Genomic DNA, 22,837 nt, shown 5'->3' on the forward strand with positions numbered 1-22,837 from the left:
TTTAAAACTCTGATCCTAAAAATTAGCCAAAGTATGATAAAACGAACTAATAAAAACTAAACATAAACCATATTTAACTATTAATTAAATAAAAACTAGCAAACACACCCCAAAAACTGATTAAAATTGAAAAAGTCACATTGAAATACAGCTAAGCTATCTTGACCCTAACCCTGCGTCATATTTAAGCTCTTAGTCCTCTGAGTTTAAGAAAATAGTTTGACATCTGGGACGTCGTTCTGATCCGTATTTCTCAGTATTTATCCTTTCTTCTTGTCTGATCTCCACTCCGGTAACAAATCTGATTGCTGCTCCTTACAAGCAGACATAGTCGCTGTGAACTCAATTATTGCTCTGCAAACTGCTCACTTTCTGCACGTTTTCATCCCCAACACTAAAAACAAATGTGTTTTAATTGCAGCTGGCTGTCTGTCTGTCCAATCCGAACAAGGCACCGTTAGATGGGTTTAAATGGAGGCAGACAAGCCTCCAGGCTACCAACGTCCTTTGGGACTGTCAGGGTCATCAGCTGAACACGACGCCACACTGGTGCGCTCCTCTTTCACAGTTAAAGGCCCACGCTGCGATATTAAACGCACTAGATGTTGTGCATCTTTTCACAGATGTTAGAGTCACATTGAGTTGACTGCACATTACAGCAAAGAGTAGACATTAAACATGACAGAAGTAGCACTGCATACTATTTTCAAAGCTTTTCAGCTGCAAGTTTTATTTTTTCCATTTTCTCATTTGGAACAAAAACGCTTCAGTGTTGATCTGTTACATGTCCAGGTCGGATTAACTGCTACAAGACAGGCTTAAGTGGTTAAATGCAAAATCTATGTGCCAATTTGTAAGTTGATTAATTGATTACTAAAATAATCCGTTAGCTGCAATCCTGAGCAAGCAGGTGGCGACAGTGGAAAGAAACGACTCCTTTTTGTTACAGGGAGAAACCTCCAGCAGACCCAGCCTGAGTACAGAGGTAAGAATCGGTTTAAGAAACTGAAGATCAATACTTTATTTAAAAAGCTGTGTTCTCCAGTTGGGCCGTTTGCAAAGTGAACGCAGCATTGTCAGCAGCCGGCTGCGCTCATTGGCTTTATTTATAGTCTGCGCCACGAGACATCTGCTGGAGACGAGACTCTGTCCTCTGTGTCCACACTGAGCTTGTCAGTGTTTTTTTTTTTTTTTTTTCCTTCGAGGACTCCAGCCAGAACAGAAGAGAGGCGGCAGAGGCCTCCTCTAGCAGGACCAGTGTCCTCTCCGGTTGCTTTCTCCACAGATCTGATTAGCAGGACCGGAAGACAGAGGGAGGCTTCACAGTTTGTCGCGTCCCGCGTGTTAGCCGATGTTTACTCGATCTGAGAGCTGTTGTTTGTTTGGTGTCTTCAGTCTGCTTGTCGCTCGCCACTATTTCGGGACCCTGACACTTGGATGTGGCTCGACAACCTCCTGATGCGGCCTCGCCTTCCTCCTCCTCCTCCTCTTCTTCCTCCATGCCTCAGTGTCACACAGAGTTTCTCTTCCTCTCCCGTTCTCTCCTCTTCGCATCGAGGACCGCGCTCCGGGCCTTGACACAAAACGCTGCGGACAGCTCTTTGCTCTTCCCGCAGAGTGGGGGGTGAACTCAGTCTGCCGCAGAGAGACGAGGAAGAGGAAGAGGAGGAGGAGTGTGAAAACATTCTGCTGATGTGTTCCTGAAAAGGACCGCCCTGAGAAACGCAACATTTAGAAACAGAAATCACCTGCTGAGGAAATAATGCAAAGATATGCAGATGTTTGCCAAGAATAGACGCAACAAAACAACAACATTATCGTTTATCGCAATGACGTCTGGAACGATTTATCGTCCAGGAAAATTTGTGATCAAAAAGGACGTTTTTCAAGCGGACATCCACATCAGAGGCCTGTCCTTCGAGATTCACTTGAAGCCAAACAGATTCAATTTGATGTGAATCTCTGAAACAAATCAGGAGTTTGGCTACTTAAAAATATTACTACCAGCTCGTATGAAAGTTGAAAAAACACTAATTTCTTCACTAATGCACCAGATTAGTTTTGAAAGATCATTTTTTTCTCTGCTCTTTTGCAATTTGACTGTAACACAGCTGGTGAGACTCTGAAATTGTGCATAGTTTCATTAAGGGTGCTGATTTAAAAGACCTGACACGGCAAAAACACCAAATCTTACCAAGAATGTCTGCAGTGTACACTGTAAAAAAAACTACATAGGAGATTGTTTTAAGTACATATTTCCTTAATAGGGGCTGCACAGTGGCGCAGTTGGTAGAGCTGCTGCCGTGCAGCAAGAAGGTTCAGGGTTCGATTCCCGGCCCCGGTCTTTCTGCATGGAGTTTGCATGTTCTCCCTGTGGGTTTTCTCCAGGTACTCCGGTTTCCTCCCACAGTCCAAAAACATGACTGTCAGGTTAATTGGTCTGTCTAAATTGTCCCTAGGTGTGAGTGTGTGTGTGCATGGTTGTGTGTCTCTGTGTTGCCCTGCGACAGACTGGTGACCTGTCCAGGTGACCCCGCCTCTCGCCCGGAACGTTAGCTGGAGATGCACCAGCACCTCCTGACCCCACTAAGGGACAAGGGTGTAAAGAAAATGGATGGATGGATTGTTGGATGGATGGATGGGTTTTCTTAATATCGATTAAGAAGTACTAGTTCCACTGGCAGATTATTTAAATTATAACATAGGGAAAATAAGTTGTATTAAGTGAAATAATTTGTCAGTTTAACTAGTACTTTTAATCAATGTTAAGAACTTATTACCAACGTAAAACAAGCTCCTATATCTTGCTGAAAAATTACTTGTAAGTTAGTTTTGTCTTATTTGAAGTGCACTAACATATTAGAACAAAAATACTTAATATTTTTAATTTTTGCAGTGGAATTATTTACTCGTCATTATTTAGAGTATTTGTTTCTTCTGTTTCCGTCATAATGTTCAGTTTCCAGTGTTGGAAAATTTATGCAATAAACATATCAAGACAGCCAGTAGCATGATGTCAGACTTTGTTTACAAAATTTAGAAAAATCCCAGAGTATCAGGAGGTTTTGGTGAATGGGTGAGAAAATCTAACGCTCTAATCTAAAACTCTACAGACACATCAACTTCATTCAAACTTCATTTTTTTCATACGGCTTGCAGATTTTGCACAGTCATTGTTTTCTTGAGGCTTAAATGAGATGAATAAAGTAATGCTGTGGGCTTCTCTTGTCTGAGTAAATTAAATCTAATTTTCTCTGCACTCATTTTTAGATTAACATATTTGCATGCCCGTTATTAATTTATTCACTTATTTATTTATTGAATTACTTACATCACTCTAAGGTATATATACAAATCTGTAAAAAATTAAGAAACCACTTATTTTACTCTATGAACTACTGACAACATGTCTCTGAAATTCCAAGCAAAAATTTAGAATTTATTTGTAGAAAAGGTCAAAATCACAAAAAAGATGCAGAGCTTTCAGATCTCAAATAATACAAAGAAAAACCCATGTTCATTTAGAAACAACAATACTAATGTTTTAACTCTGGAAGAGTTCAGAAATCAATATTTGGTGGAATAACCACGAGGTTTTTCAATGGGGTTCAGAGAAGTGGGTTAAATTTTTTCCAGAGATTTTAGAAACTTAATTTCTTATGGTTTTATCCAACACCTTAGATGGAGTAGCTTGTCAATCATCAATAAAGCATATTCTATTCTATTCCCACCAAATTCATGGCTTGGTTGCTACGGAGTCGCCATAGCAACCATGACTTGTTCTTCGTCAACTCAGCAGATTCTTCTTTCGCAGATGAATTAAACACAGAGTAAGAGCAAAATTCCTTCTCAAATTCAGAGGAAACTCTTTGTTTTTCAAATAAAAGTTTCTCTATGGTTAAATAAGTCGACGACAGCTAAAACACGGCGATATATAAAGTCGGACCGAGCAGCTTTGTTTCTGAATCCGACTAAAAACTGAAAGTGAAATGTCTGCATGGACAAACGTTGGAGTACTAATATCTGAGTTTATCCTTGAAGCATCTGGCCCGCTGAGCGCTTTCTGGGAATGAAATGACATTCCCGCTTTCCGTTTGTTTGGGCAAAGTTTCATCTGTGTAACAATATTGAAAGGCATTAATCTTAATCCGCAGATTTTACGTGTACTTCTTTTTAGTCTTAGAAGATACATCTGGTTCTTTGACTTTTAATTCCTGCTGCGAGTGCAAAGGAAAAGTGAAAAACAATTTTTTTTCTTCTTCTTTTACAGTAGCGGAAGGATTACGGAGAAGGGCAGAGCGATGGCTTCAGGACACTTCGCTGCTGTTGGGAATGGGATTACAGCTCCGTCATGTGTTGCACTTTTTTTTTGCAGCTGGACGAAACTTAGTGGTAATCCTTAATGGATCAAAAACAGAAAGCTCATCCTCATCACTCAGAGAAACTAAGCTTAATGACACAAGGACGATGTCTGCTTGGTAATTTCTTTCCCTTACATTCGGAGTGATGCCGAAATAAGCCCTTTATTACAAAACTCTGCAAAGATTGCAGCTGCATATGCGCCGTCAGTTATCCTCTTTCTGCAGAGCGACACACAGAGCAGATTAGTTTTCCTGACTTTTGCAAAGAAGATTTAGATTTTAAAAACAATGTAATTGTGGATTTTTGTTTTTATTATTTTATTTTGTAACCTGGAGAGGTTTTTCATGATTGTGACATGTAGCGATCAGAAGCTGTACGGCATATTTTAATCCAGCCCAAAACACCTGACCAGAGATGGAAGTTTTTTTTTACAGGTTAGAAAACCGTCAGAGGTGGAAAAAAACACTGGAATGCAGCTGTGATAATAAATGCATTTAAATTTAACTGCATTTTTATTTAATATGTTATACACTTTATTTTATGAATTAAAAATATTTTACAAATAATTCTACAAAGTGTTTACTTAAACATTTTAGCTGCATCTATCACTATTACTGAACATATTTATATCAAGCTTTGATGTCTGCATTGTATTATTATAAATAAATAAGAATAAAATAGAAAATATAAACAAGCTTAGTTACATCAAAAACAAGACTGAAAACCTGACATAGATTATTTTATCCGTTTTACTTCTTTTTAAAAATATGTACTAATTATATTTCTATTCTAAGGAGAGGAGAAAAGAAACAAAAAGAAATAAAGGGATTAGAAAATAAATTAATAAACACTTTAAATTAGGCTAATAAAAAGCTTACTAACCAGGTTAATATAAATCAATCAAACTCGTATGTCAAACTTGAGGCCCGGGGGCCAAATCGGGCCCGCCGTAGCTTCTTATGTGGCCCTCTAGATTCCAGACGCCAAATTACATCACTCTGTCCATCCAGTTTTTCGCAAATTTACGATCATGGAAATTTGCACAAAATCAACAGGTCCCCACTTTTTTTCACGTTAATGTGAGTTTCTTGCTAATTTTCTATAAAAATGATAAAAAACGTTGAATTTTAGTGAGAGCTGACTCCCACCTGCAGGAGGCAGTGTTTCTTTACTTTAACTTTTACACATCAGCCTCAGTTGAGACGATGTGGTGAGTAACAAAAAAGTCACATTTACCGCAGAGTTTCCCACAGTGTTCAATAAGCCTGGCGGGCCACCAGGCTTTGCTTGCTCCCCACCAGGCTAAGAATTGTTTATTTACTTGTTCTAGTTTTTTTTATACACCAGTAACAGTGATGGCAAAGACAGGATAAAGAGTCTCTCTGGTGAAACGACTGGAAACGCAATAGCAACATAGGTTGGTCAGAACGTGAAAACAAGAAGACTGAAGTCGGGGGTCTGTTTTTATTCAACACTTCCTGTCTTTACCGGTTTACATGTTAACAACTTCAGATAATAAAAGTGACCAATCATGGATAAAGGGAAATTTTGTAGACTTTAATTAGGATGGAACAACTGAAGTGCAAATAATTTATATTTATTGTAATTTAATTTTTTTTATGTATGCCATTTTTTATTTTTTTTAGTTGGTTTTTAGGTATTGTTAATAAAACTCAATGTGAAAAGATGTCCAATATTCCATTTTAATTAGTACTCACTGAATTAAGACACCAATTTTTAATGTTTCATTTTCTTACGTGGCTTTGTCGATACATTTCGTCTCACCCAGACCTTGTACACACTCACGATCGTGACATGACCCAAAATGAAGATGAGTTTGCTCTAAATGATGTCTGTTTTTGTGAATTGGAGCCATTATGGGAGGAGAGGCTGCAGTTCTGGCCTCCTCCTGTAGAGGTCACTCTGTACCTGCAGTGGCCAGAAAGCCACCCACTGAACCATCTGAGCTGCCTGACATTAAGCAGCAGAAAGCTGATGAATCTAATCTGTCCGTCAGCGTGGAGCAGAAACAGTACAGTAACGACAACAGAATCCACGGATCAGGATTATGAGTTCAATTTGCTGCTCTGGGCGTCTACTTTTTAACATTAAAACACTAAAAATTATATTTTTCTTGTACTTTACACCCTCGTAAACCTTTAAATAATCTTCACTTTTATTAAAAGGTTGGCTTTCTTTATAATAAAGTTACACACTTTGAAAAAAGGGTTGTGTCTGTGTGAGACTAAACGTCTGAATGAGCAGCTCAGTGATTCACAGGCCGCGGATCACAGACTGGACCCAGTTGTTTGTTGTCACTCCTTCGCTGTGTGGCTGAAACAAAAGACTCACAGCTGCAGAGCCATGAGTCACACAGCTAAACGAAGCTTTTGTTTCACTCTGAAAGCTGCGGGGGGCGCTATGGTAGCTCATGGAGACATGAGAGCCCCCAAAACTGCGTGAGGAACGCAGCAATCACAGCATGATTTATTCAAAGTTAGTGCTTTTAATCCTGGTAATAATTGAGGCTATGATTATTGTAATGGAGGATTGGGACACCCACATGATGAAAAATGGACAAGCAGATAAAAATCTGTTGATAAATAATTTTCTTTTCTCTAAGGGTTCGCTCCAAACCTGCTGTCAGGAAAATCTCAAAGTGCGGAAACGTTTTGAAGATCTGCAGCCACACTTTAATGGGCACTACCTCAGATTTCATCAGGATAATGGGTTTCATGTCTGCTGGCGTTGGAGGGGGAGGCAGCTGGTGGGACAGAGGAGATATCTGCAGCTGATTTCTTTTGTTTCTGCTCTCAGATCTGCAGGAATCTGCAGTTTTTTTTTGGAGAGAGAGACGTTTTCAGACTGAATGTTTGGAGAAGCAGCAACTGAGAGAAGTCGATCAGTAACCTGTCAGTTCATAAGTCAATAAGGCCATTTCACTTCACTTGTTAAAAACTGGAAGATGCTACACTCACTAGTGGACACTTCTGGAATTAAGTCATTTTTTTCAAATCCAAGTTTCCAACGACTGAAATGAATATTTTCCCATAAAATCCAGGACATCTAGGTCTTCTGTAACTCTGCATTGCTGTAGGATCTGATTTACTTAATATATAAACATTTAATAATCCTCTATTAATGTTTATTAACAGTTACTTAATTTCAGCTGGGTGGTAAGCTATTTTTAAGAAAAAATTTATTCTGCGAAACTAGATCCATAATAAATCTAAAGTCAAATTTATTTGTATAGCAAATAAACTTGATCTCCCGAAAGAAAATTTCACGTTCAAAGGGAAATTATATCTGATATCTTTTTAATTATTCCCTTTTTCCATCCAGTTAATTTTTTGTTTTTTCTTTGAGCTATTCACTTTCAAAAAAATAAAATAAACCATTAATCTCCTGTAACTGCAACATTTAGCTTTTATTTAAAAAAAAAACCATTTGTTAAAAATGTCATGTCGTGACAGTATAATCAGAAACAGATAACCTGTGAAAAGATCGATATCCTCCATCTCTTACCTGAGCTACTATTGCGATCTGAAAAATGTGCTGCTCCTGACCAAAACCCAACCAATCAGAGCCAGGAGGAGGGACTTAGCGCTTTCACTCACCCTTGTGTATACGCTGCTAAACGTGATAATAGTGGAGAAACAACTCAATGCTTCAGGAAAGACATTTATCCACCGTTAGTGCTAACTAGCTTCAGCATTCATGACAGATTCTGCTGACGGGGAGAAGCTCTAACATAGAAGGAAGCAAGGGAGAGGTTGTGAGCAGCGCATACATGAGCATGATTGACAGCACCAAGACAATCCTTCTCCTGGCTCTGATTGGCTGTTTCTGAAGTTAGTTAGCACTGGGAGAACTGGGAGAAGGCAGAGATTTATATTTTTCTCAGATTACCTGTCTCATACGCATCTAACCATCATAGCTAGAGTTGTAACAAAAATACGAATTATGAAAGTTACATGCTGCAGCTATAAGCTCTTCACACTTCAGCTTGTATCATAGCTACACCAACTCTGTGTTGTGTTTGTGTTTTAAAAAAATTTTATAAAACAGTGTTAAACAAAATGGAGACTGGTTCTCAGCAAGGTCATTATAGTGAACTAAAACTAATGGAATATCAAAAACTGAAATAGAGAGAACATTTTTGTGAAGTGAAATGTGAAATTTATCTTTTTCCTCCACACAAGTAGCTTACATCAGCTGCCAGCAAATTTTGGCTCTCCATAATCCTTATGTTAGTTCACAAAATGGTGAGTTGGGAGAAAATATTGATCAACAATATTTGAATCATTGTTTTGAAAATCTTCTGCTGAGTATTCCTTTCACAATTGATGTGTACATAATCAGAACACTTTGACCTTTCTGAATTCTGCAAAAGTACGAATAAACTAAAACTACAACTAATAAAAACGTAACAATATTTAACTAATAATAATAATTAACACACCCTATAAACTGATTAAGATATAAATAAAACTAATCGGCCCTCAAACGCATCTTGCAAGTTTCAGGAATGCAAAAAAAAGGACGACGCAAGATAAAAACAGAAAAACAGGTTGTAATACCTTCATCAAATGGCTGCGGCTGAATTAGGAGATGCTGGCGCTGAAGGTGGGGGTTGATCCGGGGAGTCCTGACTGGGCTGAGCCTGGAGGGAGGCGTGGATGTCTCAAGGTCACAGCAGCGAATTGGGATGGAGGCAGACTAATGAGTTTTTTCCGTTCTCTTCCTGCCCTGTACAGGTGGCATCACCTCTCTATCCTGTCAATCTTGTCCCCTCCTCTCTCACCCGTGCCGTCTTTATTTCCTCCCATTTTCTCTGCAAGGAGACAGAGAAGGGAAAAAAACAGGAAAAAACTGTTTACTTCCGAACAGGCCTCCTAATCTATTTGGACTGGGCGTAATAGGACATTTGCATGGCGAGCACAGCGAGGTGTCAGCGATAACCACGGGGTTGTGACATCCCCGCCGAAATATGCTGAGCTTTCGCTAACCTCTCATCAAACACGCTGATCTTTATGGACTGTATCATATTGTGCCGTAATGTGCTTTATTGTCCACAGAATAAGCTTTTCTTAAAGGTAATTGGAAAACGGGAAATGGCCGCTATCGGCGGACTTTTTAAATACATTATTTCTGAAATGTGGCTCGTGTAATGACCCTGTCGGTGTAAAACGTGAGATTTATCTTGGCAGCAGAAATTGATCCATTTCACCTTTGTCTAATGGAAATTTTTATCAAGGATTATCAGTTTATGTAAATGAGCGTGGCCCCTGGAACGGAGGTGGGAACGGTGGTGTGTGTGCAGGGGGGTCGTTAATCTGGGGCCTCTTGACGCGTCAGCCTGGACATAATGCACCATCTCTCAGCGTGATGATGGTTCTTCTCTGGAGCTTTAACAACCAAGCTCACTTGTAGACAGTTGTGGTCTATATAAAGGTGTTTAGCATGCAGACTGAGATTAAATTGAGATTTTACAAACCTGGATGCTGCTTTCCCCCCCGCCCCCCACCGTTTATGACCTTGTTCTGAAAATATATCTCACTAAATTGATAAGACATAGATTTTTAAAGGCCTTTGATGTTTTCATACCTGATAGTTTGGTGGAATTGGTCTAATTAGGGACTTTTGTTACATTTTCAACTGATGCGGTTCGCTTTCACACTGCACTCACTTTGAAAAACCCGTTCCCCTTCTCACCTGCGGTAGCGCTGCACCAAAACCCACTGAAGGAAATTACATGAAGACACGAAGCGCAACTTCCTTCTTCAGAAAATGTAAATACAAATGGAGCGGCATCAGATTTGAGTGGTTTTAGGATTTCTCTTTTGGAGACAACAGAAAACTACTAAAGTCTCATGCCAATACATTTTTGTTTCCATTTTGTGAAAAAAAGTTGCATTCATGGTTTTTGTGTCGCTTTCTTCAGTAGCTTTTGGTGCAGCGCCCCCACAGGCGAGGAGGGGACCAAGTTTTCAAGTTTTTAAGAAGTCTGCTTGTTTGACAGTGAAGTGTGAAAGCGAACCACATCAGTTGAAAATGTAACAAATGTTGCGGTTTTGGTCCCCGAACAAACCTCGTCTACCAAACTATTGGGTGTGAAAACATCCTAAACGCAAACGGACCGGAGACCGGTCCAAAGGCAGGAAGCGGACTGAAGCGGACACACATTCTGGGTAAATACAACCAAAATAAACACGAGAGTCTAACGCTAGCAGGAGAAATGGCTTAAAGTATTTTACCAACCCCAAATAAAAATCCTACAACAGCTCAAACCTGACGCCCTTCCGTTGCTTACCTTTCCTGAAGACGGAGGTTGTGCTCAGTGTCTTCTTCAGAGGTTTCTGTGTAATTTTCTTCAGTGGTTCTTGGTGCAGCGCCCCCACAGGCGAGGAAGGGAACAGGTTCCTCAAAGTGTTAGAGTCATTTGAGGCAGTGCAGTGTGGAAGCGAACCATCCATCCATTTTCTTACACCCTTGTCCCTCAGTGGGGTCGGAAGGGTTGCTGGTGCCTCTCTCCAGCTGGCGTACCGGGCGAGAGGCGGGGTCACCCTGGACAGGTCGCCAGTCTGTCGCAGGGCAACACAGAGGAAGCGAACCACAGCAGCTGAAAACGGAATAAATGTTGCAATTTTGGTCTCCAGTCGAACCAACTCCACCAGACTATCAGGAGTGAAAACACCCTATTTTATTACCACAAAATGTGAAAACATCCAAGCACCATGAATGTTTTTTTAAGGCAACCTTTGCATGTCAGAAAGAATGAGCTCATGTCACTCAGGTATTATTCTCAAGATAAAAACGCTCCAGATGCCCACAGCAGCTCGGCGTTACTTCTGGCCCCATTATGCCCATTCATCACAGAGGCTCTCACCATATTTCCATATCATAAAACTTTTTGCAGACAGCTCTGTTATGTGCAGCGCTATGCGGTAACTCAGACATTTGGACATGTCAGCTGCAGAATGGATGGCACAGTTTGGATCACCGACAGCGCAGCATGAAAAATGAATGGCGTGGAAGCTGAGTGTAGTGGCGGTGGGCTACAGTCACTTAGAAGAGGGGCTGTGCAGATTGACAAGCCCCCACCTCCTCCCTCCGCGCTTTCCTCGCATGTTTTCATTGCAGTGGATGCTTTTGATGTTTTATGGGAGAGGCCTCGCCTGGTTGCCGTGGCCTTTGTCGTGACAGCAGCAGTTTGACGGCCTTGAAATACAGCTGGTGGGGGCTATTCTCCATGGAGATCGGCGAATGGAGGTTCACTGGGAGCTTGTGGTCCCCCGGTGGCCCCCCGCTGTCATCTGCCATCCTGACTGTCGCACAGAGATGGAGATAGAGAGGGGCGAGTCAGCCAGGCTAAGTGACAGACACGCCACCGCGACCCAAAGCGCCAGAGGGGAGGCTTCTTTTCCGTCTTGGACACACTGAGTTTCTCTGAGGCCACAGACCAGGTCTGAGACCAGGGTGACCCCAGCCCCCGGCCCCTCCATGATCCGACAGCGACAACGATGCATCACCGCAGAGCGAGAGAGAGACAGAGAGGGGCAGCAGGATAACAGAGACATGGTGTAACGACATCGACTGTCTACTAGCTTTGTTTTCAGTGTTTTACTTATTTCAATAAACTGTTGACAGAAAAAGACCAAAAATATTTCTGCAATCTCTGTTGAAAATAGACCTGTCACGATAACAAATTTTGCTGAACGATAAATTGTTATTGCGATAAACGATAATGTTGTTGTTTTGAGACCCTTTTCAACTAATACAGTATAATAATACAAGACCACACTCTCTTTTAATGCTAATGAACATTTAACAGCTTCCTGCACAGCCAGCAAGAATGCAGCCAGTGATTTCTGGACGTTAAGTCAACAACAAAGTACTTGGTTTTTCCAGCAGCCATTGTACAGCACATTCAGTGGTGAGACCAGCTGACCAAATATGCTGGAGCTCTACCTGGGTTGCTAGGTAAGATTGAATGCGACTTAGTAATCAAGAAGTTTTTGAAACAGTTCATTTACAAGACACCAAAAAACATTAACTTATTGCCAAAAAACAGGTGGGTGGTTTGTTTTTAGCACTTTGGCCAATTGGAGGTATACAAATATGCAAAATGGAAATTTTGGACAATAACGAAACATAACAAAACATGTAGATTAATCAGAGCATTCTCATGTGAAACCAGGCCAGTGGTTTGGTGACAAACAGCATTCTGTGTCGGCATGTCTTATCGTCACCTGCTCTGACCGTTCAGAGATCCACTAGTGGGACTCACGTGAGACCATCAGCTTCATTAACCAGCAGAAAGTGCTTTTTCAGCCGCTTCTGTCCCTGTTCGTCACAAGTGGAGGACTAGTCCAACCTCCCCTCAGAGCCACTTCTGGGATTTCTCTGTTCTTGAGGAACTCACAGCTTCAGGGTCAGCTGTCATCTCCAGCATCTCACAAACGTCCCAGGACCAGAACCGAAGCACCTTCGAGGCCACAGAGCCAGCATCCATGACTGCTGCTACGCTGGGACCGATCTGTAATTAAAAGTGGGCTTTAAATTCCCCCAAAGCATTAAAAATGGATCCTGTTGGCAGCAAATGGAGCATCTCCCTTCTAGTCTGGTCCTTTTGATTGCTTGGGAGGAAGGAGGCAGTTCTGAACATTCAGAGGAATCTTCAGATCACATCAGAACTGTTGTAGATGGAGCCGGGATATTTTGTGGTACCATTATGATAACGGTAAAGACGATGAAAAAAAAATCTTTTTTTAGGTAACTGTGACAGCATGGCACAGCATCAATAGCACCACAAACAAATATTGTTCTTGAAAATCTTTCCCACTGGAGTAAACGGCTTCAACGAATTTGTGAGAAAAAACTCAGAAATTCTGAGCTTAATCTCTAGAATCGCTAGAAAACTTTGTTAGAAAATTTTGCTAGAAAATTTCTAGCGAAAAGAATCAGAATTCTATAAAAGAATCATAAATGTATGAGTTTGAAAAGTCAAATATTTGTGAGAAAAAAAACTAGAAAATTCTGAGATTAATAGAAATTAAAAAAAAAAATACACGTCTGAGTTTGAAAATTCTGAGATTAGTCTCAGAAATTTTCTGGAAAAAAAGTCTAATTTTTGAGTTTGAAAAGTAAAAAATTTGTGAGAAAAAATTAAAAAATCTGAGCTTGATCTCAGAAATTTTCTGAGATTAGTCTCAGTTTTTTCCTGCCAATTTTTCTTTTAACACATTTTTTAAAAATCTAAAATGCTGTCGTACATATGTCTATTTGATCAATTTAATAATTTTGCAGCAAAAAAAGGGATTTTGTATTGAAAATGTTGCTTAATTTGTCAATATATAGTTCGATTAAAATCCAAATAGTTGCAATTAATTAATCAGACTGTGTAATTAACTTGATTAAAAGTTTAAATCGAGTACCACCACTAATTTTTATGAATCGGCCTCCGTAATGAGGAGCAGCTGCTTGCAAACTGGCATTTCCAGTCCACGCTTATTACATCACACCAAGCGTAGTGGCGAGGACGCCGCCGCATTCAGACGCAGCTATTATTTTTGTGCGTGCTGGGAGTTGGACTCTGCGTGTGTCTGAGGAGGAGGAAGCCTCAGACTCTCACACACAAAGAGCGGGATCCTTCCTCCTGTCAGTAATTTGTTGCTAATCAGCTGTCAGCTCAGAGGAGATGATGAGGTGATCATGGTGGGCGGTGGAAGGTAATGGCCTTAAAAGTCACAGAGTCAATGTCAATGGGATCACTCGAATTCAATCAGGGGGCTTCCCGATGAGGGATGGCGCCCGCTGACATTACCACTCATTTTGAGCCCAAGCATCTGGGCCCTAGTAAATAACCATCAGTGGGTGGGTCCCGGGGACAGGTCATTAGCCCTGAGAAAAATAAATATCTTCTCTCTCGTGAAGGCTGCAAGTCATTTAGCACAGACTAGGAAATTTCACCCTAGATTAAGTATGATGAGCCAATATCCGTCAGAGGAGAGGCCATCCTGAGTGTGGGGAAGAAGGGAGGGTTTGATGAGACAGAGGAAATTTATATGCAGGCTTCAGTAAATGTAATATGATCTTAAAGGTGAGGCCGGGCTGCATGGAGAGACGCAGAGCTGGAGTTTGAATGAAGGAGTCCAGTCAGGTTTCTCTGTGCAGCACCTTCCAGCAACAAGGCGCTTCAAAGTGCTTTAAACCATGAAAACATTAAAATACACCAGTAATAAACATTACATTTTGTCAAATGGCATCACTAAAATCATCAAAAGACATCTGTTTGTCAATGTTTCATTTATTATTATTATTATTATTATTATTATTATTATTATTATTATTATTATTATTATTCAAAAATAACCCTAAACAGGTGAGTTTTTAGTCCTGATTCAAAGCAGTGGGGTCCAAAGTGTGGCCTGGGGGCCATTTGTAGCCCTTGAAGTGATTTTCTGTGGCCCTCAATTGCAATTCATGAATGACACAAATCACAGTTGTAGATGCAAACTTTTGATTTTTAATCAGGTAATATTAATTCCAACATAACGTTAAATGCAACACAAAGTATCTGTCTGTTTATAACCAAGCTTTTACAATAAGCAGAACTTAGTATAACAGTTCTACATACTTTTGTCTCTACATACATACATATTTAGAGACAGATGTAAAGGACTTTTACTGAAAAGCCGACTTTTGAGGTGCCCAAGTCAGCTTTTATTTAATTTATTAAACTTGGCTAAATATAACAAGTGTTTTGAGAGAGTGACTCTATTTTTTTATAGCAGAATAAATTTGTTCAAACAAGCCCAAGAGAATTAGAAAACTAAATGAAATTTCTTTAAATACAGAAAATATACAAAATCATGTTAAAGTTTTAGATCTACGATGAATAACATCCAAGTTCTATTTTAATATTTCTATTTTTTGGCCCGTGAATTCTTTTGACCTGTCGATTTTGCCCCACATGACAAAAAGTTTGGACACCCCTGATCTCAAGGAATTCAGTGTTTCGGTTATTTAGCAATTTTCTGGAAGCTTGTTCTAGATTTGTGGTGCATAGAAGCTGAATGCTGCTTCTCCATGTTTGATTCTGGTTCTGTGGATGCAGAGCAGAACCAGAACCAGAACACCTGAGAGGTCTGGAAGGTTGCTATGACAACAGCAGATATCTAAGCCGTTCAGTGATTTATAAACTAACAACAGTATTTTAAAGTCTATTCTCTGAGCTACAGGGAGACTGTAGAACTGGGTGATGTGCTCTAACTTCCTGGTTTTAGTCAGAACACCAGCAGCAGCAGCGTTCTGGATCAGCTGCAGCGTTCAGACCAGTGAAGACACTGTTACAGTAATCAGTGTGACTAAAGATAAACACATGGATGAGTTTCTCTAGATCAGTGGTTCTTAACCTTTTTTGAGGTACCGAACCCCCCAGTTTCATATGCGCATTCACTGAACCCTTCTTATCCACCCCCGACACACAAAATACTTTTTGGTATTCTGATTTAGTAATGTAATTATATTAGTTGTGTTACCACCTCCACGCCACTAGAGGCAGTACCAACCCAGAAAAGATGCGACTAAGGAGCAGATTTAGACTATAAAATTTGGTAAAAACTGTGAGTTTTGCTGAAGTATTAAAGACACAAGTTCAAATCCATGCTGAGAGAGGAGCTCCTTCAATCAGGGCTCCTCCGCTCCTCATCACGACTTTACACAAGTGTGTCTTTACCTCCGTGGCTCCGCCGAACCCCTGAGACGAACCCCTGGGGTTCGATCGAACCCAGGTTAAGAACCACTGCTCTAGATCTTCCTGGTTCATTAGTCTTTTAACCCTGGAAATGTTCTTCAAGTGATAAAAGGTCGACTTTGTAACCATCTTTATGTGGCTCTGAATGTTCAGGTCCATTGCCACACCCAGATGTCAAGTTTATAAAATCAGCAGAGTAAAAACTTAAACAACTTTTCTTCTAATTCCTGTAAATCCCAGATGAAACAAAAAGCTCAAATTAAACGTCATTATTAATTCAATAAATAAAGAATGTCTCTGAATCCATTACGGCAAATATATATAAAACATTATTATTTTGACCTCCTACTTCAATCAACATTAATTAAATTCAATTATAAAGTGCCTGTTTTATTAATAATGAATTCAAACGCTTTAAATATTCATATTTATTCATGTATCATTATGTTGGAGTGCTGTTAAACTACCGTAACTCTCCAAATTAATCATAGCTATGGAAGAATATTTAACAATTATTCCACCAAAAGATTTGTGTCTTATATAAATGGTTTAATATGTTTATTGACAATTTATTATTTTAATTTTTTAAAATATATTTTAAATCAGCCCAGAATGCTACAACATAGCCTTCCTTTAGTGCAGAGGTTCCCAAACTGTGGGGCTCCCAAACTGTGGGGCGCTGTGCCATTGCAAGGGGGGCGCGGGAAGCCGTCTGGATGAAAAAAAAAACAACAAAAAAACATGAACGCTGTATGCACTCAGTTACCTTAGAATGGCCAACTCTCTGTTATTCCTATGTCAATTTGATACAGTAGGGGTTTCCATCCTTCCCATATCTGTCTCCTCTGTCACTTTTATCAGCAGTTAAAACTGTTTCATCCGTTGTTAACATGTGGTAACCTGTTTTTCCGAGCCGCCTTTAAACGCAACATGAGCGCTACGACACTCGCGCTGGGTTTACACCTGTGCAGCAGCGAAGGAGACCTGCTGTGCGGAGCTGCGCAGGTGTGTTAGAATCATGGCAGCAAAACGCAAAGAACTTTTCAGTTTTCCCCCCAAACTAACCGACTGAGTTGAGTAAAGCTGTTGAATGCAGGTAAAGTTAGCTAAAAGATGACTAGATAATATCAATACAGCACCTTAAGCTTAACAAGTAGCCTGTAAGGCTACCGATGTTGTTTATGTTCAGCTACATACATTCATTTTGCTCCCAAAAATGAGCAAAATGGTTTCCAAACAAGAAAATGTTTGGAAACCACTGCTTTAGTGAATTGGAACCGGGTGACGCTTAAACTACGCTTACTGGGGAGATTCAGGTAAAACATATTGACAGGAAATTGTGTTTTCATCCTAAATGTATCGATGTTTACTGCTCTGAATATGATGTTTTATCAGCAAGTGGCATTTGGTTTAGAGTTTATGTGCTCCAATTAACAATTACAAACTTGGTTGACAATTATTTCAATGATCGATTAATCACAATTAATCGTTTCAGCCCCATTGTGAATTGAGTTCTGGTAATGGCTGGGTGTAGCGTAATGGTCAGAGTTGGGCTACAGAAATGAATGGAAGTCAAAGTCCTTGTGAAAATAGAAAGACCTAAAGTCTGTGTGTGTGTGTGTGTGTGTGTGTGCGTGTGTGTTTGTGTGTGTTGAAGCTGATTACCCTGCCTGGAAGACGATCATTAGTGAGTCAAATACCAGCACAAATGGCCACCGGAGATAATGGCTGACATTCATCTACGTCTGAGTTTGGTCCAAATCTCTGCTAAACAATCAGACAGTGAGAGAGCTGAAGCCTGACGAGCGGGGTAAAAACAACAACTAGGAGAAAGAAAGAGAGGAAAAGCTCAAGTCGAAGTCAGAATCCGTTTCTCTGGCTCGATCCCAACTGGATCACAACAACAAGTATTCTTCATGGAGGAATAATCGGGTCTGAAGAAGCGAGAAGGAAGGAAGGAAGCGCAGTGGAAGCTTGTTGCGTAACATTTTAACACTCACCCACTTTAGCGTGATCAATCAGGCGCCCGTGCTCGGTCCATCCCTCTGCCCCCACATCTGTCACTGCGAGTGCTGTCCACATAACAGGCGCCTGTCAATTTCGCCTGCTTTTTATTGACTCATCCTCCGAGCCACGGACGGCTTTGGATCACAATTAACATTTTTTATGAATACATTTTCATGAATATATTAGCTTGTCCTCCCCGCTGCCGCCGCCGCACACACACACACACACACACACACACACACACACACACACACACACACACACACACACACACACACACACACACACACACACATAGATCCACATTTGGTGGAGTGTTGTTTTCTCACAGTTAATCAGTGGCCAGATAAATCAGAGGCCATATTTGCCGTCCATCTGCTGGGAAGGTGCAGTCGGCTCCAGGCGCCATTCAGACATGCTGGACAATAACAGGAAGTGAGGAGACAGCTCGCAGACGTTGCAGGCATCACACTTCACGGCTCACCATGTTCTGTCAATACAGATGTCAGGCCAAGAAGGTTTTTTTTTTTTTCCCTGCACCGGCACACACAGCAAGTTTTAGTTTTGTTTCTGCTTGTTGTAGTTTTGGACCAAAAGCTCAGAACTATAAAAACAAAGGAAAGTTTCTCATTTGGAAGTTTAGGCCTTGTTGTTTCCAGAGTATTAGGGGCATTTTAAACAAAAAAGGAGGGATACATTTATGCCAAAAAAAAAAACTCTGGTTCCAGAAAACTGCTAAAACTCACTTGGTTAGAAACATAATAAATGAAACATTAACGACATTTTGATGTGGCGCTCGACAAAATTTTTACTGGTTTTCTCAATTGTTGATTGTGTATTTTTATGATGCAAAGCAATTTGAACTGCCTTATTGCTGAAATGTACTTACTATACAAATAAAGTTGATTGAAATTTTGAGACTAACTTAAGACATTTTCTAGAAAAAAAGTTTCAAAAGTTGGAACTTTCCAATTTTTACAAAGCCAGGCAGAAAAGACACTGGAGTCAGAGATATAATGGATTTTTTTGGTTTCTTCTCAAAAGCCAAATACACGATACAAGGAAGACGCACTTACTGAAGTCTGACACACTTTGCATACATACCTCCTTTGAAAATACATGGAGAAGTTTTCACATTTTGCTGCAAGAACTCAAACATGTTTGAAAAAGGTTTCACATTAAGATTAAACCGTTGTACTTAATGCTAGTTAAAAATAGCAGAATTTAACAAACTGCACATTTGTGTTTGTGATGGTAGGAAAGAAAAGACATGTTCACCCTTATGCTTACACAAATAACATGTAGATAAAGTCTGATGTCTGTTTTTACTTCAGTATTGTGAGATTTATTTTTAGTTCATCTGCATTACGGTTTTCAGACCTGTAATAATTTAAGGTGGTCGTAAGTTTTGTTACTGCAAATACAGTAAAAGGTTTCATGAATCGCTGTTTTTAAGTCTCTGTTCAGTGCAGAAATATTCACTTCAACTTCACTCTGACAAGAAAAAGACATTCAGATTTTGAACTAGAGATGATCAAATCAATTCCTGACTGTAAAGTGAAATAGTTGTTTAACTTGGCAACACATTAAAACCTGCAAGTCAGAGACCAACCTGAGCAACGTCAGCTGTTATTTATGGCTATATTTTATATCATAGATGGAGACATTTACTGCCAGGATTTATTCACTTTTCCCACAGAAATATTCAAGAACTTTTTAAGTATCTTCAAGGTAAGTTTTAAAACTTTTCCAGCACCATACTTTGGAGATAAAAACAATGAGCTGGAGAAGACTATTATATGATGTAATTTATCCAGTCATTAATTAGGACTTGTGGTAAACTAAAATATAACAGTTGTATCTCATAAAATAATTTTGTAAATTTGAAATGACAAATTTACAAAATTTGTCATTTTGTAAATTTGTCATTTACAAAATGACAAATTTTGTAAATGACAAATTTACATTTAAAACATTTACGTTTAACTTGGTTCCTGTTTGTTTTGTAATTAAAGTAAAAAAAAATAAAAGGTCTGTTTTAATTAGCTGTTAAAATATCTGGTTTCAACTGTAATGTTTTCCAAAATGTAGGTTTTTAATCAAACATTAAATTTCACTTTATTACAAAACTGTGCAGTTTGAATATCAAGTACTTTCAAGGATTTTCTACAGAAATCAAGCACTTTACAAACCTTGAAAACACCTTAATGAAATTCAAGCACTTCCAAGGATTTCACTCAGTTTTCCAAACCCTGCACTCTGCAATGATTGATTATGGAAACAAACAATAGAAAACTTATCTTACCAACATCTGACAGGCAGTTTTCATACAATCACCTACAGTGGCAAAAGCTGCCATAAAAGAACAAAAAGTGGGGAATTCACTAGACAAGTGTATTATTCATGCACTTGACTTCCCAATGATCACCTTTTGCAATAATAAAATTATGGAAAAAGAAATAAAAATGAAACAACCACTGAGTGAGAGTGGAGCATCCCTGATTACACAAACAGGAGCTTCACAGGTAACCGTTTGAAGACCCAAACGGTCGCAGTGTGCTTTGTTATTCCAGATGGCTTTATGGGTCATGAAAGAGTGATTCACGTGTCACATTAAAAGTGCCTGTCGCCGGCCCGCCGTCTGAGCGCTCCCCTCCTTAAAAACCAGGAAGCACCCCATCAATTATTTGCTAAGCAGCCATACTGAAGATCTCACTTTGAACAGTGTGTGGGGACAGCAGCGCTGTCAGCGCGATGATCGATGCACTGGAGGCTCGCGCTGCCCCCAGCATGCCTCTCCGAGGGTCGGCAGCTGTACAAAGACCGAGCTGTCTCTGTGTGTCTGCGTTAGGAACAGAGAGCGCCACGCACACCTCCAAATCCCACGGATGTTGGCACACTCACCGCTGCAAGCACGCAAACCTACATTTCAACACTTTAAGCACACACTATGAAGGAAAAGGTAACTAAAAGCCTTTTCACTATGCAAATATAAATGAACAGAAACATATAAAATGAAGCAAGGAAATGATTAATCGGATTAATCGATTGTTGAAATAATCATCAACTAATTTAGTAGTCAATTAATCATTAACTGGAGGACACAGGTTATAAAGAAGCAATTTGTTGAAAGAACACAATCAGAGCAGTGATTAAGCCAAAACTGAACAAAAATATTAACATTTTACATTTAAAACATTTATGTTTAACTTGGTTCCTGTTTGTTTTGTAATTAAAAACCAAAAGTCTTATTTGGAGCTCATGTGTTGCAGCTGACCAACAATACAAGGTGCTGAAAACCTCTAATGGTCTAAATTTATTTTAATTTGACTTTTCCTTCAAAAAGTAAGAATTTTTTACTTAAGTTGTACTTCATCAGTTACATCAAAAAGAATTACAATATACATTCCAATGAGAATAAAAGTACTTTTTAAAAATGAAAGCTGTTAAGAAGGTATTAAACTGTTTTTAAGGCTACATTTCTGTATGAAATATGTTTTTTATTGGTCTGATGCAATATTCTAATTTTAAATGTTTTATTTTATTAGCTGTACATGAAAAACCATCATAATTAACAGAAGTAAAGGCTTTCAAACATTCATTTGTGTGTAATTATTTCCTAAAATAATAGATTTTCAATTATATTCTAATTTACTGAATGGGCCCGTAGTATCACTTAGGTAAATTAGTATAACATGAGTGGATAAATAGATTGTTCACCATATATTAGGGTCAGAAAGTTGACTGAAAAGTGATCAACATAAAAAAATGACTTTGTTTTACATCATTGTAACTCTGAACAGCTGCAAACCCACTAGAGCCTGAACTGCTAATTACACCGTTTGCAACTTTGATATTCAATGTAGCCATTGAGAGTTCAGCCGGGTCTGTGCAGAATTAATAGAGCATTAATCAACATGCACTAATTAGCTAATAACCTGTTAATTAAATCAGGTTTTTAAAGTCCTGAGAGGTGCTTATTCCAGCGTACGTGCGATTGGCTGGCTGCAGAGCGACGTTGCGCCTGCACACGCTCAGCGCAAATGTCACGGTGTTGATATTAAATCCAAGTCCCAACTGGGATTTCCCTCTTTGCACCACCATCATCTGATTCCACCTGACCCTCCGACCCTGGCCACGCAAACCCGTAACCATTCTCGCTTCTTCTCCCCTGAGAAGAGGCGTGACAAATTTAAACATACTTTAAAAAAAGCTCAATGTTTGAAGCATTAGATGGTGTTCATGAATCCTCTTCAGCAGGATCAAAAATGGCAGAAAGCCAATATCTGAACTCCTCTTGAAGCGTCGGATAAGTAAATTACCTTGGTGTCAGTTGCTGTAATGCAAAATCAATACGTCCTCTTAGATTAACCAATGATTATCACTTGACCTGAGGTCTGGCGTTTTCTTTCCTCTCCTCCTTTTGTCTTCTAAGAACTGGCTCTGTATGTTTGAGGACAGCTTTTATTTTTGGGTTATTGGCTGATATTGATTTGATATCATGCAGAGTGAACCTCTACCTGTGGGGGCGCTGCACCAAGAATCACTGAAGGAAACGACACAAAAACCACCGAGCACCACTTCTTTATGAAATTTAAACAAAAATGGAGCAGAATCGGATTTTAATGGTGTGTACGATTTCTCTTTCATCTTTGTAAAAAAGACTGCAAGACATTTTACCACTAGCTCTAGACTCACGTTTGTTTTGGT

At 39.5% G+C, this 22,837-nt stretch overlaps 1 protein-coding gene across 1 annotated transcript; it reads right to left on the bottom strand.

Annotated features, from left to right (window-relative positions):
* Positions 1-698: 698 nt before the first annotated feature.
* Positions 699-18,692, bottom strand: LOC145552867 (uncharacterized). The gene is made up of 4 exons (XM_081610907.1): positions 18,121-18,692; positions 10,676-10,984; positions 8,943-9,196; positions 699-1,715 (listed from the first exon to the last, which is right to left on the bottom strand). Exons 1-3 carry the CDS (start codon positions 18,200-18,202, stop codon positions 9,126-9,128), a joined length of 462 nt encoding a protein of 153 aa, XP_081467033.1. The 5' UTR covers positions 18,203-18,692; the 3' UTR covers positions 699-1,715; positions 8,943-9,125.
* Positions 18,693-22,837: the final 4,145 nt, after the last annotated feature.

This window comes from Poecilia reticulata, chromosome 9 (assembly GCF_904066995.2).
Source record: "Poecilia reticulata chromosome 9, P_reticulata-male-v2, whole genome shotgun sequence".
NCBI classification, from domain to species: Eukaryota; Metazoa; Chordata; class Actinopteri; order Cyprinodontiformes; family Poeciliidae; genus Poecilia; species Poecilia reticulata.